General features: G+C 33.9%; 1 protein-coding gene and 1 pseudogene across 1 annotated transcript; both read left to right on the top strand.

Annotated features, from left to right (window-relative positions):
• LOC109121459 (germin-like protein subfamily 1 member 17) lies at nt 1-777 on the top strand. The gene is made up of 2 exons (XM_019224963.1): nt 1-127; nt 239-777. Exons 1-2 carry the CDS (start codon nt 1-3, stop codon nt 775-777), a joined length of 666 nt encoding a protein of 221 aa, XP_019080508.1.
• Nucleotides 778-11,685: 10,908 nt separating this feature from the next.
• LOC100263180 (germin-like protein subfamily 1 member 14) lies at nt 11,686-15,201 on the top strand (annotated as a pseudogene).
• The last annotated feature ends 1,420 nt before the right edge of the window (nt 15,202-16,621 follow it).

The raw sequence follows: 16,621 nt of genomic DNA, 5'->3' as shown, positions 1-16,621 counted from the left end.
ATGAAGAAAGGTGTTAGTTTCCTGGTAACTGTTGCTCTCATAGCATTGGTTTCCTCTCTTGCCTCTGCCTCTGATCCAGGCCCACTGCAGGACACCTGTGTTGCCATTGATGAGCCCAATGATGCTGGTATTTCTTTAGCAACCAATGATCGTATAGCTATTTTCAGTACTACTCTTTTCATTGATATGATGAATATATTTTGATACTAATGACCTTTCTTTAATTTTTTTCATGCAGTTTTTGTGAATGGAAAGTTCTGCAAGGACCCAAAGCTGACCATGGCCGAGGATTTCTTCTCTCCAGGCCTGGATAAGCCAGGAAACACATCAAATCAAGTAGGGTCAAATGTCACTACCGTAAATGTTGACAAAATAAAGGGACTCAACACTCTTGGCATATCCATTGTTCGTATTGACTATGAACCATATGGCGAAAACCCTCCTCACACTCACCCTCGTGCTACTGAGATCCTAACTGTCTTGGAGGGAACCCTCTACGTTGGCTTTGTCACGTCCAACCCTGAAAACCGTCTCATTAGCAAAGTCCTCAACAAGGGGGATGTATTTGTGTTTCCTATTGGTCTCATTCACTTCCAGTTCAATGTTGGGCACACTAATGCAGTAGCCATTGCTGGTCTGAACAGCCAAAATCCAGGTGTAATCACCATAGCAAAAGCAGTGTTTGGATCGAATCCACCCATCAATCCTGATGTTCTCACAAGGGCATTCCAGTTGGATAAGAATGTGGTTGACTACCTTCAATCACGCTTCTCGTAAGACAACAACTAAGTGAGAATCAAGAAAATAAATACATGAAGAGGATTTCTGCTGTTCAAGTGACTATTTGCAATGTTCCCTCATTATAATTATCATAGTATAATAAGAGGGCCTTTTTTTTCCCTTTTTTCTGTAACTCTTCTGCTGTGGAGCTAAGGCATAATTAATATTAATAAAGCAGTTTGTTGATCATCTCTCTCTCTCTCTCTCTCTCTCAAAACTATATCCAGGATTGGCCCATGTTTGTGTATAAAATCGTCAAAAACAACTGATACAAAATCTCTGTTGCGTTATTGGCCATGGGATATACGGACAAAATAAATCAGTTAAGAGGCAATACTTCATGGCATTTCTGACTATTAAAAGGAAGATATAATTTCGTGTTAAATCTGGGAAAATGATACAAAAGAGAAACTCACAATTACTGAGAGTCCTTTCTTCAGAAATGATCACAAGCGGGACATAAGAATATTTGACCAGTTGTATGATACACAATCAAACAGAACAAGGCCCGTTGACAGATTTACTGAACTTTACCCGTGGATTTAAGCTGGCATGTCCATCTGAAGCATGAGTCACTGGTGAGAAGGCTAATACAGAGGGAGAGAGAGAGAGAGAGAGAGAGAGAGCTTGACTTGGAAAGTCTTGAGAGAAACAGATGAGAAATGGATGTAGTAGTTGAAGAATGATTCAACTTAATTTTGAAATAGAAAAATGCATCCATTGAAGATTTGGAAAGTCTTGTATCCACGGTTTTTTTTCTTCTCATCAAAAGACATAGATTGTGACGGTTGGAGACAACCTAACAGCTATGAACTGTGTTGGTTTTCTTGTAATTAAGGAAGCAGTAGTTTAAAAGTTTTTGTTAAAGCATCTCTTCCATCTCATTAGTTTAATACTAATCATGACTTTTGAGTAGGCATTAGGGGTGTAAGTAAAACGAAAAAACTAATAAAATTAGTCCAATTAATCCACTAAAATAGATGAAATCGGTTCGAATTTTAATAACTATAAAAGTTGGTTCGATTAGAGAATTTTAAAACTTGACTTCATCAGTTTAATTTTTGTTTTTGTTTTGTCTTCTAACCCCAATAACAATTGAATCAAATTGATATTTTAAAGATTTCATTTCTTGTAATTTATAACTGTTCAATATTTAATGCTTATTTAATTATTATTACTTATAATTTGAAAACTCTATTAAGGCATTTAATTATTATTAAATCATGGTTAAATCAATTTTAAATTCATTTGTTATATCTAGGTTAGAAATTTTAAATGTATTAATTTGTCAGTTAAACCTAAGTTGGTTTTAATTACTTTAATTTAAAAATAAATTGGATTTAAGATCTAATGTAATTTGTATCCAACCAATCATCTAAACCGAACCAAATTGATTTTAAATAAGTTTGGTTTGGTTTAATTTTTCCATCACTAAAAGATTCCTTTGATTGTGATTTAAGTATAAACCCACCATTTTGATTTGACTAATTTTTTCTCCAAAAATTGAGCGAACCATACCTCTTTACAATTCTAGTAGGCCCCTAGTATAAAATAAAGGACAACACCCATTTGGGAAGATTTGGACCTTAAAGGAATCCTTGACCTAACAACTGCTTGCTAGCCTTCTTGAATACGGTTGGGCACATGGCCATGACCCATGCATATACTTTTGTCCAAGAGCTTACCCTACCACACATAAAGAACTCCTAAATTCGCAAGGAGTGGCCAAACACTTGAGGTTGAACATTGGAGCCGATTAGGATATGTAACCTAGGTAGGCACCAAAAAAGGCTACAAAGAGAAAAATAGATCACACCCACACAAGGTTGTGTAACTTCATTGGCTAGGGAGGGTGTGGTCTAAAAGCAATGATAGTCAGAATGTACAAGCATTGATTTATCTCACCTACAAGGGTTATTCTTGAAAATCTACTGACTACCGGTCGTGACAACCTTCACCAACCAATGATAGCTTTAGCACAGAAGTTCATACACCACTTGAAAAGTTGTAACTGTCTAACTAATGGTGCCTATGAAAAATGTTAGATGTAAACAACCTAATTGTTGTTACATTAGTTTATGTACTTTCAAATTGATAATTTTGTTTCATTTATTCTTACTTAGGATCTTATAAGGTTGTATCTTACTCTCCATTGAAGACCCAAGATTTCTTCATGATCAACTAGAATGACATAGGTAAGCATATAAAAGTCTAGGATAGACAAATTGGTATTTATGAAGACATGGTGTGGATCGAAGTCTTTAAAATTGAGTTAAAATATTTTTATAATAGTTTTAAAAATATCTTTGAGTGCTTAAGTGCTGAGAGTGCTCAAGAGTTGAGGATAGCGCTCAAGTGCACATAGTAGAGAATTCTCTAGAATTTTGGAGGTCCATTTTTCCAATTTTAAAAAGCTTTATTTTTGGGAAGTTTCTAGATCTGGTCCACCAAGTTCCTAAGCTTATAACTACTTTACTTAATAATGTTTTTGGTTTGATGCAAATGTTTGAAAAAACCTAATTTGCCTTCTAGCTCATTCTCAAAACTCCTAAAGAAGATTAATGACTTTTAGTTCTATTGGGTTAAGATGGAGATATGGGAGATCTATTAGGAGTAAATGTGGTGCTACATTGCGAACATGAAGTGCAATGTAAGTGTTGGGGAAAGAGACTTAGGGATAACTTCTATTAGGTAAAATTGTGGACTGTACTTTCATATAATGGATTGGTGATTTGAGGTCTTTAACCCTATACATCTACATATTGTGTAGATAGTTTTCTATGTAATTTTTTTTTTTGTCTCTCTTGTGTTGAATGTTCTTTGGTGTCCCATAATTAAAAAGAGATAGTTAAATATTCGAAGTCAGGCTTGTAATTGTCAGACTTATGATTGTCAAGCTTGTGATACACATCATCCATGGAGGGTCCACAAACTCATAGTGGAAGATGAAAAACCATGAAAAGTCAATGATTAAATAAGCCACCTAGGTCATTTCAGTCAACAATGTGTAGTATGTGTTTACACCTAGAAACCTAATTGTAGACCCTCAATTTTGTCCTCCTAACACATGTTCTATTAAGTATTTGTTCGATACTTTATGGCAATTCCCTAGTTGCCCATTACTACTCATGTAGTCTATCTTTTCTAAGCCACCTTAAGGACTTTGTTTGAGAGATTTATCTAACCCCGTTGTGACTCTTGGCAGCCCTAATTTAGACTTAGGCCCACTTAGGCATCCTAAGGCACCCTAGGCCCATTTAGATACACTTGGCCCATTAGGCATCACCTTAGGCCCATTTAGATGCACTTGGCACCTTTTAGCTTGGACACATTCACCCTAAGTTACTTAGACACTCTTTCAGAATAGGTCACTTAGACACTTCTTTTGGTATAGTTCACTTAGGCATGATCTTGATTTTGGTTACTTATTTTTCGGGATAAGATGAGCGTTGGCTTGACTTTTTATTATATGAAATGAATTTTTTATTCTATCTTTATTTTATTTTTATTTTTATTTTTGAAGGTTTATGAGTTTGACATTTAAATTATTATAATCCGTTGCATTAATTTAATTTTTAATTTTTTTCTAATTGCTTATGTCTAATATTTATTTTTATACCCTTATCAATTTATTTGTTTATTTACTCGCTTATTTATTCATTCTTTAATTCCATGAATTGACATCTCAAATTTTTGTGGCTAATGTGATTTGATTTTCTATTTGATTTTATTCTATTTCCAATTACATGATTTCTTATTTCAACTTTATTTTTAATTTTGCATGAGACTTGGAGCCATCAAGGAGAGGAGATCACGACCAAATAGGGAAACTTGGAAGGAATCCCGGCTGCATATAGAAAGTGGGCAGATCACGGCTTTAAGAAGGAATCCGGGTTGCATATGATTTGCTTTAAGAAGGAATCCGGGCTGCATATAGAAAGTGGACAGATCACGGCTTTAAGAACGAATCCGGGATGCATATGATTTGCTCTAAGAAGAAATACGGGCTTTGCTCTAAGAAGAAATACGGGCTGCATATAGAAAGTGGGCAGATCACGACCATTGAAAAGGGGGGCTGTCACTTTGAAGGTTCACAACACGCACTCCACATGAAGGGACAAGATATGGCAACTGCATGATGAATCAATAGAAGGAGAACCCATGCAATAATTTTCATTCATACATAGGAGAACATTATCAAGCACAGGAATCGACAAAGAGGCCTAGATTCTCTTCCAAGAGCCATCCTTAAGTGAAAAAAAGACAACAAACTACTGGATATGGGTTGCTGTTGCTGCTGTTGTTTTGTTAGTACTGCTGCTTGTAGTGCTCGGATACCATTATCTCCTCTGAAGATTGAAGATAGAGTTAAATGAGTTACGGGCCAATTTTATGCTTGATGAGCTTCTAGAAGCAACTTAAGAAGAAAACTAAGCTATTGGAATGATAGGAACTGCCGAGGTTTTCCTATTCGATCGATGTAAGTGGTGGCATGGGCTGTAGGCCAGTCTTTGGCCGAAGAGAAGATGCCATGTTACCCATTGGATTATTAGTGGGAGCCATATGGAATGCTTCTGAGAATGAAGTGGCGGTGGCATCTCATAATTCCCTAGGAATACGCCTCCATCAGAATTTTCGAGGAACAGACATGCACCATTAGTTTTCTTCAAGGATAATCGACATGCTGGAGTGGGATCAGACTCTGCTATGGATGCCATTCAACAAAGAAACCAGCCATAAGAGGTCTCTCTCATACACTCAGCACGCTGCCAAAGAATGGGAAGGCTACCAATCGGTCCTAGAGAGGAATGAGGGTTGATCATATTGTTCTTTGAGTGGAGAAGGCACAACACTTTGGGAGCATTTAGCACGCACCCTTGAGGAATCCTGGACATGCGACTTGCATTCTTAATCCAACCACACCACATAAGGGCAACGATCTGAATGAATTCATGCACCATTCACTCATTCTGAATAAGCAGTTTACCACGCTTTCCATAGGAAGGAAGTGGCCATTTTGTGCACAACACACATATAGTGGATTGTAAGAGAGATTCTTTTGGTTTTTTAGAAAGAAAAGTCAACATGCTAAGGATTTGATCACTTACCAAACAAGATACGACTGCATCCTTAGGGAAATCTCCAAGTAGACTTCCCATATCCACACGCATCTCCAAAAAGGAAATAAAAATATTCCATGGGAGTGGGGTGCCATATAAATAAGAAAAGAAAAGGGGATTTTTTTTGGGGGAGCAGAGAGAACACACATGGATTCTTTTTTTCTTTGGCAAAGAGAGAGTTCTTTCAAAGGAACGGGTAGAGGGATTTTTTTTTAGAGGATCCAAGCATAAAGCAAAATTTTTCAGAGGGGAATAGGCAGAAATAATTTTCACGTGGAACTTTGAAGGAGAGCAAGGGACTTCAGGCAGAGACCAGACTATTACCTTAGTCGCCAAAGAGGATTTTCTTTTTCACTTCATAGGTTAGTTTTCCATTAAATATTTTTTATTTAGTCTAGATTTTTTTTAAACAAATTTCAGTTTTTGATTAATTCTTTGTGTTAAAGTTTATTTTGTTTTTAAATTCTCAATTAGTTTAGTTCTAACCCGCCTTTTAATTTTAGTTTATGATTTAATTTGAATGTGTTAGTGACTTTTATTCCTTAGTTTAAGTAATTTGTGAAATAAAGTTTATTTTTTTTAATTCCGGATTAACTTAATTTTAGTTTATGATTTAATTTGAATTTGTTAGTGACTTTTATTCCTTAGTTTAAGTAATTTGTGAAGTAAAGTTTATTTTTTTAAATTCTGGATTAACTTAATTTTAGTTTATGATTTAATTTGAATGTGTTAGTGACTTTAATTTACTAGTTTAAATAATCTTGTGAGATAAAGTTTATATTTTTAATTCCACATTAGTTTAGTTTTAGTTTATGTTTTAGTTTAAATGTATTAATAATTTTTATTCATTAGTTAAATAATTTTATTAGATAAAGTTTATGTTTTTAAACGAGTTTTGATTTTGTTTTGTCCCATCTATTTAGTTGATGTATTTTTATAATCTTAGTTTAGTTTATTAGATTAATTAATTTTATTGATAAAATTTATGCTTCTGATCTTGTTTTAGTTTAATTGCAATTTATTTGTTTTGTTTGCATTTTCTTTATATATAATCTTAGTTCATTAATTTAATCAATTCTATTGATAAAGTTCATGTTTTTAACCCTGTTTTAGTTTTGTTTTAATTTATCTATTTAGTTTAGGTTTTTTTTTTATAGAATTTTAGTTTATCAATTTGGTTGATCCATGTAATTAATCTCATGTCTTTTAAAATTGTTTATCCTTGTTTTGATTCATGTTATCTAGTTTAAGTGGTTTATAATTATAGTTTATTAGTTTAATTGATCCTATGCGATTGAATTCATGTTTTTTTAAATATTAATCATATTTTTTATTCATCTTTTTAGTACATGAGTTTTTAGGACTTGAGTTGTTTAAGTTGATTGGTTCCATGTCATTTTCATATTCTGAACTTGTTAATTTTATTTCTTGGTTGATCCACTTTTAGTTTGTATGTTTTTCAAAGCTTTAGATAACTTGTTTAATTGATCTTAAGTTGTATTATTTCTATCTTAAATATATAAATTTTCATTCTTGGATTGATCATAATTTAGTTCATATGTTTCTCTAAAATTTTAGTTAATTAGCTTAATTGATCTTATGTTAGTTTTTTTTTATTCTTCTGTGTTCGATTCCCCATTTTTAACTCCTGATTAATATCTTCTAATCTTATCTGATCTAAAGTCATTTAGTTTATTGCTTTGATAGTTTTTTGTGAAGTTTAATTTTTAGAGGCCATTGGAAAATCATGAAGATTGGTTTTTACCCTCACCTTTATTAGTTTTGTTGATTACTGAGAAAATTTTACTTTGTGATTTTGCTTTATTTTGGGTTGCCTATATTTGATCTTTGCGAATTGTTTGTTTGTGAATAATATATTTCCCTTTAAAATACTTTTCTCAAAATGTTCCTCACAAAAATCTATTTTAAAAATTCATTTAGAGTCCTTAGAATCAAAAATCTCATTTTCTTAAAATAATATGCATCCATTATTTTTGATCGGTTTGCATCTTTCTCGGTTTTTTAATGAAAATTTTGGTTTTAAATCAGACACTAATCCAAGCTTGTGGTCCCACATAAATGGGATAATTCCAGGTTAGATTTGTGTATATCAATTGGGGAATTGGTGAAACCCCTACATAAAAAAAATCTTTTCAAAACTTATTTTTGCTACCACCTTTGTTGGTTGTTACAATCATATCTATTTTTTTAGGAATTGTATACAAGACGTATGTGATAATTGATGAATTAGTATACTCTGATAATTTTTGCTATGCTAATTAGATAACAAGCATGCTAGGATTTATCTTATTATTTGTTATCTAACCCCTCATGTCTTGTGGAAGCACATTGCGAGTTACCCATGCTATTCGGGTATGCTTCTTAAGTTCGTATCTTAATTTCATAAATTATGTATTGCTTTATATATGATTGTTATGTATTGCTTCGTATGTGATTCTCAACCTGTTCAGCATATCTTTTTGATTGTTTGTTTAGCTTGCCATGTTTGATTAAGAGACTAGGATAAAATATATGTTGTGTGTCTTATTTTCCAAACTAATCATTGATGTCTTTTGATGACACTTAAGAAGTAGTCCAGGTGTGCACCCCAACTCACCTTTATTGTAATTTGATCTTGTTTGGCATGTTATTTTTGAAATCACCTTAGTCTATCTAGGTATCTTCAATTAATCAATTAATTGCCACATCTCCCCCAATTTAGTCAGTAGAGACCTCTTTAGGGCTTAGAGGGGTGCTACCTCCTAGAGGTACTTGCTCAATAAGTAACCTGATCCCTGGACCTAGACTCGGGTTTTTCAAAGACACGCTTTTCCAAAAATTATGGAGTCATTTTTCAGGGTTTTATTTCTTGTTTTTTTTTTCTTTAAAATAAAAATAAAATAAGTGGCGACTTCGACTTTTCTTTCTAAAAATTAATTTTTCACAAATAAAAAGTGAGTCTCACTGATCGAGTGGGGATGCACGTGAAAAATGCGGGTCCACACTAATACTTGATGACTAACCTAAGCTCAACCTAAATTAAGAAGCAATCAATGCGAGGTTAATCCAACTCAACCTCTGACTTGAGGTATTCAATCAAAGCCCAACTTAACCTCATTTCTCTAAGTTCGGGTTGAGTTTAGGTTAATCGAGTTAAATTTGAGTTGATTAAGTTGATAGGGTTGCATAATGTTTATAAAAGCTAGTTTTTTTCTATATATTTAAATAAAAATTTAAATAATAAATAAAACAAAGTTCCAATATAGCAACAAAAAGTAAAAAATAAATTTATATATCTTTCTAAAAAATGAAAAAATATATGATATAATATAATTTATTATTTTAATTTCTTAAAAATTTGAGTAAAATTTGGGTTGATTGAGTTGATCGGGTTGCATTATTCAAAATTCATGCATAATGTTTTTTTAAAAGCTTTTTTTTTTTTTTTTTTTTTTGTAGATTTAAATAAAAATTTAAATAATAAATAAGAAAAAAATTCCAATATTGCAACAAAAAGTAAAAGATAAATTTATATATCTTTCTAAAAAAAAAGATATAATATAATTTATTTTTCTTAAAAATTTAAAAAGAAAATAAATATTATTATAAATGATAATATACATTATAAATATTATAAAAATACTAAATTAGGTTTGGGTTATTCGAATCTTAGCTTAAGCCCAACCAAATTGAATTCGGGTTGAAAAAACCTAATCCAAACACAATTCAAGTATATCAAATTGGGTTTGGGTTAGGTAAGCCCATCTTGCTCAAGTTGCACCCCCTAACACCAATAAAAAACCAAATATTCTTCGTGGATAATTGACCTAATCGCACAATAAAAGGCTCAATTTAAGTGAATTCCTAGGATCAAGATGACCAAAGAATGATGGAGGCAAAAGTCAAGCCCAAAAGTGGAGGCTTAACACAACTAATGGAGGACTCAAATGATTAGGAAATCAAAATCCAAAGGCAATTTCATTTGAGAAGTTCAGAAATTAAATTTTAAATAAGGTGGAAGCCGAGAAGACAAAAACTCAAATTAGAATTAATTTTGATTTGAGTGAAGGTGAAATAATAATCATGATTTGAAGGAAAGCATGCAAAGATATTTTGATTGCATTCTAATTCTAGTTTAATTTGAGAAAGCAAAATTAATCCTTGAAATAAAAAATTTCAATTTCATTTCGATTTGGAGAGTAGAATTGATTTCAAGATGAAAGACAAAAAGGGGAAGTTAATAGCTCAAATATAATATTCTGATTTGAGAACAACTGAAATCGAAATTTTTTGAGTTGTAACACTTCAAGAATGGTTTCCGTGACTTCTTTTTATTAGATATTGTATGAAAGTCTTTTTGAGTTGAAACACTTTAAGAATTTCTTCCGTGACTTCTTTTCATTAGATATTGTATGTTTTAGGATGTTGCCATACATACATACACACACACACACACACACACACACACACACACACACACACACACACACACACACACACACACACACACATATATATATATATATATATATATATATTTTAAGCAAGTTTGTTTGATAATAATTTTAGAAAACACTTCTAATTTTTCAAAACATTTAAAAAAAAATGAAACATAAGTAAAATACTTTTATAAAAAACGCTTCTACTTAAAAAGCACTTTAAAGAGAAATATTGTCAAATGCGTTCGTAATCTTTTAGATTTGCAAGTTTTTCAAATCTCACATAACTGCATGCAGAAGAATAAGAAATGGAAGTTGTAGGTACTTTGGTGAAAGTGAGTTTTAATTTTCAAATCTTTTGTGAATGGAAAGTTGTGCAAGGACCCAAAGCTTTTTGTGTATTTTAAGGCCTAAATCAGGCATCACCCAAGCTTAAAAATCAATGTTGTTAGAACTTGGAAGTCTCGTATGCATGGATGGTTTTCTCGTAACATTCTCTCAAGAGCGAGGCACTCCATGGTTCATTTAGTAGTTACAGATGAATTCAAGGGTCTTCACCATAATAATAAATAAAAACAAACTAATTGTCTAGTCTATGCCTGCATTGGCTCTACAATCTTTTATAATGTTAGGTATGCAACAATGCTAAATACAATTTGGGAAAAATGACCTTGGGATGAGTGTGTAAGATCAGAAGTATTGGTTAAGCACTAATATAATCCTTGGAATGAGTCAAGGCTACGAGACGGATGTGTTGTGTGGGATGGATCAACCATGAATCTCTGCTATGTACCTTAGAATGATTAAGCCTGAAGATGAGTGCAAGTATGCGGGACATCAAACCGTATAAATATGATAGCTTAACCTTATGACTGACAACTAATTGGTTTTCTGATGAGATAATTAAGTCTTTTATTCCAACAAATAGTATTAGAACTAGGTCATAGGTTTGAGTCGCAAGAGCCCCATGTTGGGGGAGGAATGTTACAACGCTATGGAAAAAATGATATTGAGTGTGAATGGTCGAAGATATATAAGTATTGATATAAGCGTTGTACTTTTTAGTTCCTTTGTTTATTTGAAGATGTCTAACCTAATTGGAGAGTATAGTTTTTGCATACAATCTTCGAGATAAACAATTGGGAGTAGTTGTTGAAGAACCATTCATCATTGAAAGTGAAAAGAACTGTTCATTGAAGACTTGGTGAGTTTATGCATGTCATATACTAGTAAAACAAAGGACTAATTCAAGGACTGTTGTCTATAAATTGAGATGTTTCCCATCCAAAATTTCTCACCCCTCACCTCAACACAGATTTGTGATTGTTGGAGTTACTACTCTAACAATGAAGAAGGGTGTTAGTTTCCTGATAACTGTTGCCCTCATGGCATTGGTTTCCTCTCTTGCCTCTGCCTCTGATCCAAGCCCACTGCAGGACACTTGTGTTGTCATTGATGAGCCTAAGGATGCTGGTATTTCTATAGTAACTCATTGATCTTATAACTATTTTCAGTACTACTCTTTTTATTGATATGATGAATATGGTTTGATACTAGTGATCTTTCTTTAATTTCTTTATCCCTTCTTATGCAGTATTTGTGAATGGAAAGTTCTAACAAGGACCCAAAGCTGACCTATAAGAAAATAGAGCAGAACAAAGTGTTTTGGAAATCTGGAAATCTGGTGTGTATTCGATGAATCAACTTAACGGAAGAAGATGCATATATACAAAGCATTGGTTAGCCTATTCTAGGAATCTATGTGCAAATGTATCAGTTACAATCAATCAAAAATAATCTTCTATATACAATCAAATATCATCCTCAAATTATGGGATCCTTGATTCTTTTCCCATAACACTCCCCCTCAAGTTGGAGCGTGTATGTCAAGAACGCCAAACTTGTTGAGAAGGGAATGAAAAATTGATGAATTGAGTGGCTTAGTGAACAAATCAGCAAGCTGGCAAGATGATGGAACATCAGTAGTTACTATGGCACCTGATTGAATTCGTTCTTGAACAACATGACAATCGATTTCTATATGCTTGGTACGTTCATGGTAAACTGGATTAACAGCAATATGGAGTGCTGCTTTACTATCACAGAATAGTTTGGCAAGTTGTGAGTGTTCTACCTTCAAGTCATCCAACAAATACTTGAGCCATGTAAGTTCACATGTAATGGAAGCCATTGCTCGATATTCTGATTCAGCTGGTGACCTTGACACTGATGTCTGTTTCTTGGTTTTCCATGAAATAAGAGCTCCTCCAAGAAAAATGCAATATCCAGTCACAGATCGTCTTGTGATCGAACATCGAGCCTAATCTGCATCACAAAATCCTCTTAGTAGCAAATTTCATTTGGCAGGAAAATATAATCCTTGTCCAAGTGCACCTTTAAGATATCGCAGAAGATGATGAACAACATCTAAATGAGGCTTTCTTGGTTCTTACATAAACTGGCTTAAAATGTGAACTGAATAACTTATCTCTGGCCTTGTAATGGTAAGATAAATGAGTTGTCCGACCAATCTTCTATAAGTAAATGGATTCTTCAATAAATCTCCTACTGTGGGCAGGAGTTTATTATTTTCTTCCATAGGTGTCGATAATGGTTTGGCCCCAAGCAAGATTGCTTCATCTAAAATATCAAGAGTGTATTTTCGTTGGGATATCGAAATACCATCAGTAGAACGAGCAACTTCAATACCAAGGAAATATCGTAATTGACCGAGGTCCTTGATGCGAAATTTGGTGTGGAGAGACTCCTTAAGAGCTGCAATTACATTCTCATCATTGCCGGTGATGATCATGTCGTCTACATAGATGAGCACAACTGTGAAAGAATTACCAGAGATCTTTGTGAAAAGTGAAAAATATGCCCTTGATTGATGGAAACCATCTTGTTGAATGGTGACAGAAAATTTCTGAACAGCTGAGGAATATAACCAATTAATGGCTATGATTCTGAAAAACAATGGTGGTAATTCACAACATTTTGCAAATGCCACAAATATAAATATGCCATCATCCAAAATTATTCTAGATTGCCCACACTCAAATATGTGTTGGATTATTGATAGTGGAGCCAGGGATCATGTGACTTCCTCAGCTGAATTATTAGATCCAAAAATTTTGCCCAGAACCACTACCATTAGTTTGCCAGATGGTGGTCAAGCACATATTGAGTCAATTGGTTCATTGCATGTTACCCCCCACATTAAACTTGATGACGTACTCAAAGTTTCACAATTTCAAGTTAATTTACTATCAGTTAGTAAACTAATGCGGGCATTACAATGTATAGTGATGTTCTTTTCCAATTTTTGTGTTGTGCAGGACACTACTACGAGGAAGACGATTGGCCTAGGCAAGCAACATAATGACCTTTACTACCTAGCACAAGACCAAAATCCAGCCTTGGCTTATGCCATTCACAAACATTCTGATCTTTGGCATCAATGTCTTGGGCACCCATCATCCGGTCTTCTTCAAGTTCTTCCTAAAATTAATCCTGAAATTTATTTTGATTCCAAGCATGTTTGTGAAATTTGCTCTTTAGCCAAACAAACTCGTTTGTCCTTTCCATCTAGTTTCATTTCTTCTCACGCACCTTTCGATGTGAAATTGATTGCTGCCTCTGCCTATGTTCCACAATGTCTCGCTTGATCTGATAAATTCTTGAATCTTTTCCTTGAAAAAACGTTCTCGTATATCTGCCCAGATTTCTACTGCTGTTTCGGCATAAATCACACTGCTGGCTATGTCTGGATGAATGGAATTCAATAACCATGAGATCACCATATCATTGCAACGTTGCCAAGAAGGAAAACTATCATCAGTCGAAGAGGGTGGCTTAATGGAACCTATGACGAATCCAATTTTGTCTTTAGCACTCAAACTGATCCTCATAGCCTGACTCCATGTGCTGTAGTTATCTCCTTCAAGTACTTTGGAGACAAGTACCATACCCGGGTGGTCCGAGTGGTGTAGAGAAAAGGGATCTAAAGCTTCTATGGTAGCCTTAGATGATGTCAATCCCGTTTTGTTGATGTTCATGGCAGCAGCTGTAACGAGGAAATAGGTTGCGAAAGCGCTTGGAAGGATTCAGAGTCACCAGGTTTGGTGCTCTGATACCATGTAAGAAAATAGAGCAGAATAGAGTGTTTTGGAAATCTGGAAATCTGGTGTGTATTCAATGAATCAACTTAAGGGAAGAAGATGCATATATATAAAGCATTGGTTAGTCTATTCTAGGAATCTATGTGCAAACGTATCAGTTACAATCAATCAAAAATAATCTTCTATATACAATCAAATATCATCCTCAAATTATGGGATCCTTGATTCTTTTCCCATAATTTGACCGTCGCCGAAGATTTCTTCTTTTCAGGTCTGGATAAGCCAGGAAACACATCAAATGCAGTAGCCTCAAATGTCACTACTATAAATGTTGAAAAAATAAAGGGACTCAACACTCTTGGCATATCCATGGTTCGTATTGACTATGAACCATATGGCCAAAACCCTCCTCACACTCACCCTCGTGCCACCGAGATCATAACTGTCTTGAAGGGAACCCTCTACGTTGGCTTCGTCACATCCTACACCGAAAACCACCTCATTAGCAAAGTCCTCAACAAGGGGGATGTTTTTGTGTTTCCTATTGGTCTCATTCACTTCTAACTCAATGTTGGGAAGATTAAGACAGTAGCCATTGCTGCTCTGAGCAGCCAAAATCCAGGTGTTATCACCATAGCCAATGCAGTATTTGGATCAGATCCACCCATCAATCCTGATGTTCTCACAAGGGCCTTCCAGTTGGACAAGAGCGTGGGTAAGTACCTTCAGTCACGGTTTTGATGGGACAACAACTAAGAAACTATATACATAAAGAAGTTATATATGAACCATTGGTCTGCTTGTTTTCAAGTATAATGATTAAGAGGGTTTATTTTGTAATTTTGGTGTGGACTTTGGCCATACTACTAAAATAAAGCAGTTTGTCTACTACGCATCTTTTTCTGTACTTTTATCTCTCAATACTATACCCAGGATTAGCCTATGTTTGTCTAAAAAATTCTTATCCAAATCTTGGATATTTTACTTGTTAAAAACAACTGGACAATAAGTCCCAGTTGCTTGATAGATTACCCTGGAATAATTCTTAAAACCCAGGATGATCTAGAATCCAGTGCTCTAAAGTCTCTAGAGCATGTATGAACTGAACAACTTACTCATGTATACATAAAATTGGAAAAACTCAATCCATTAATGAAGACTTGGAAAGTCAATATATGAACACTTGCAGGCCTATTTGCTTACTCATGTATACATAAAACATAGACTAATCTAAGGACTAGTATGTAATAAATTTGACACTTTTGGTATCTGAGGTTTTTCACTTCTCACTAGGAGACACAGATTGGGACTGTTGGAGACAACCTAATAGCTAAGTTTAAATATGTTTGTTAAGCATCCCTGTAACGCCCATAAATTTTTTATAGGGATAAGATAGGAAATTTATAATAATAATAATAATAATAATAATAATAGTGAATTAATTATTTTAATAAAATGAAAGAGAGGTAAAAAGGTGATTTTCCTAATAAATACCTAGGTATAAATTGAAAAAAATAAAAAAGGAAAAATCCTTTCTATTCTTCTCTAAATTTTCATTCCTATTGGCAAAATACCAGAGGACATAAGACTTTCGGATATAGGGTTTGAAGAACAAATTTCTCTAGGTAAGATTTTTGTTTTCTAATTCTTAGATCTTATTTTAATATATTCGTTATATTTTTAACCTTAGGTAGGAAACCCCAATCTAGATTAGGGTTTGTGTTTCTTAAAAAAAAAAAAAAAAAATTTTGTGGTGGATGACGTGTGATAGTTGTGGCAATGTGAAGCCTCGTAGAATTAAGGATTAAAATAAATAAATAAATAAACAACAATGGGAATGTGTGGATCCGTTGGGTGTGGAGTGTATGTTTTCTTATTTAATGTTTAATGGTTGGTGTGTGTTGGAGATGGTAGGATAGGTGTGGAAAGTGAGGTTTTGAAATAAATAATTAGAAGAAAAAAAACATGTGGTAGAATAGTGATTAAAAAGAAAATGTGGATATCATGGAGACGTACTAGGTGTGGGTTTGGTTATATGGTTGAAAAGTCAATGACTTGTGATATTGAGGATGGAAAATGACTCATGCCCAATTGGTGTCTCAGCTGATTTGTGTTCAGCTGGTGCTCCTTGATTGAGGAAGTGATCAACAAAATTTATACC

The sequence above is a fragment of the Vitis vinifera genome, chromosome 14 (assembly GCF_030704535.1).
Source record: "Vitis vinifera cultivar Pinot Noir 40024 chromosome 14, ASM3070453v1".
Classification (NCBI taxonomy): Eukaryota; Viridiplantae; Streptophyta; class Magnoliopsida; order Vitales; family Vitaceae; genus Vitis; species Vitis vinifera.
The sequence above is the reverse complement of the archived record's forward strand: the minus strand, read 5'-3'. Positions and strand labels throughout refer to the sequence as shown.

Coding starts and splice junctions, on each gene's coding strand:
- LOC109121459 (XM_019224963.1), top strand. CDS start 1: ATGAAGAAAGGTGTTAGTTTCCTGGTAACTGTTGCTCTCATAGCATTG. Junction 128..238: donor TGATGAGCCCAATGATGCTG/GTATTTCTTTAG, acceptor TTTTTCATGCAG/TTTTTGTGAATGGAAAGTTC.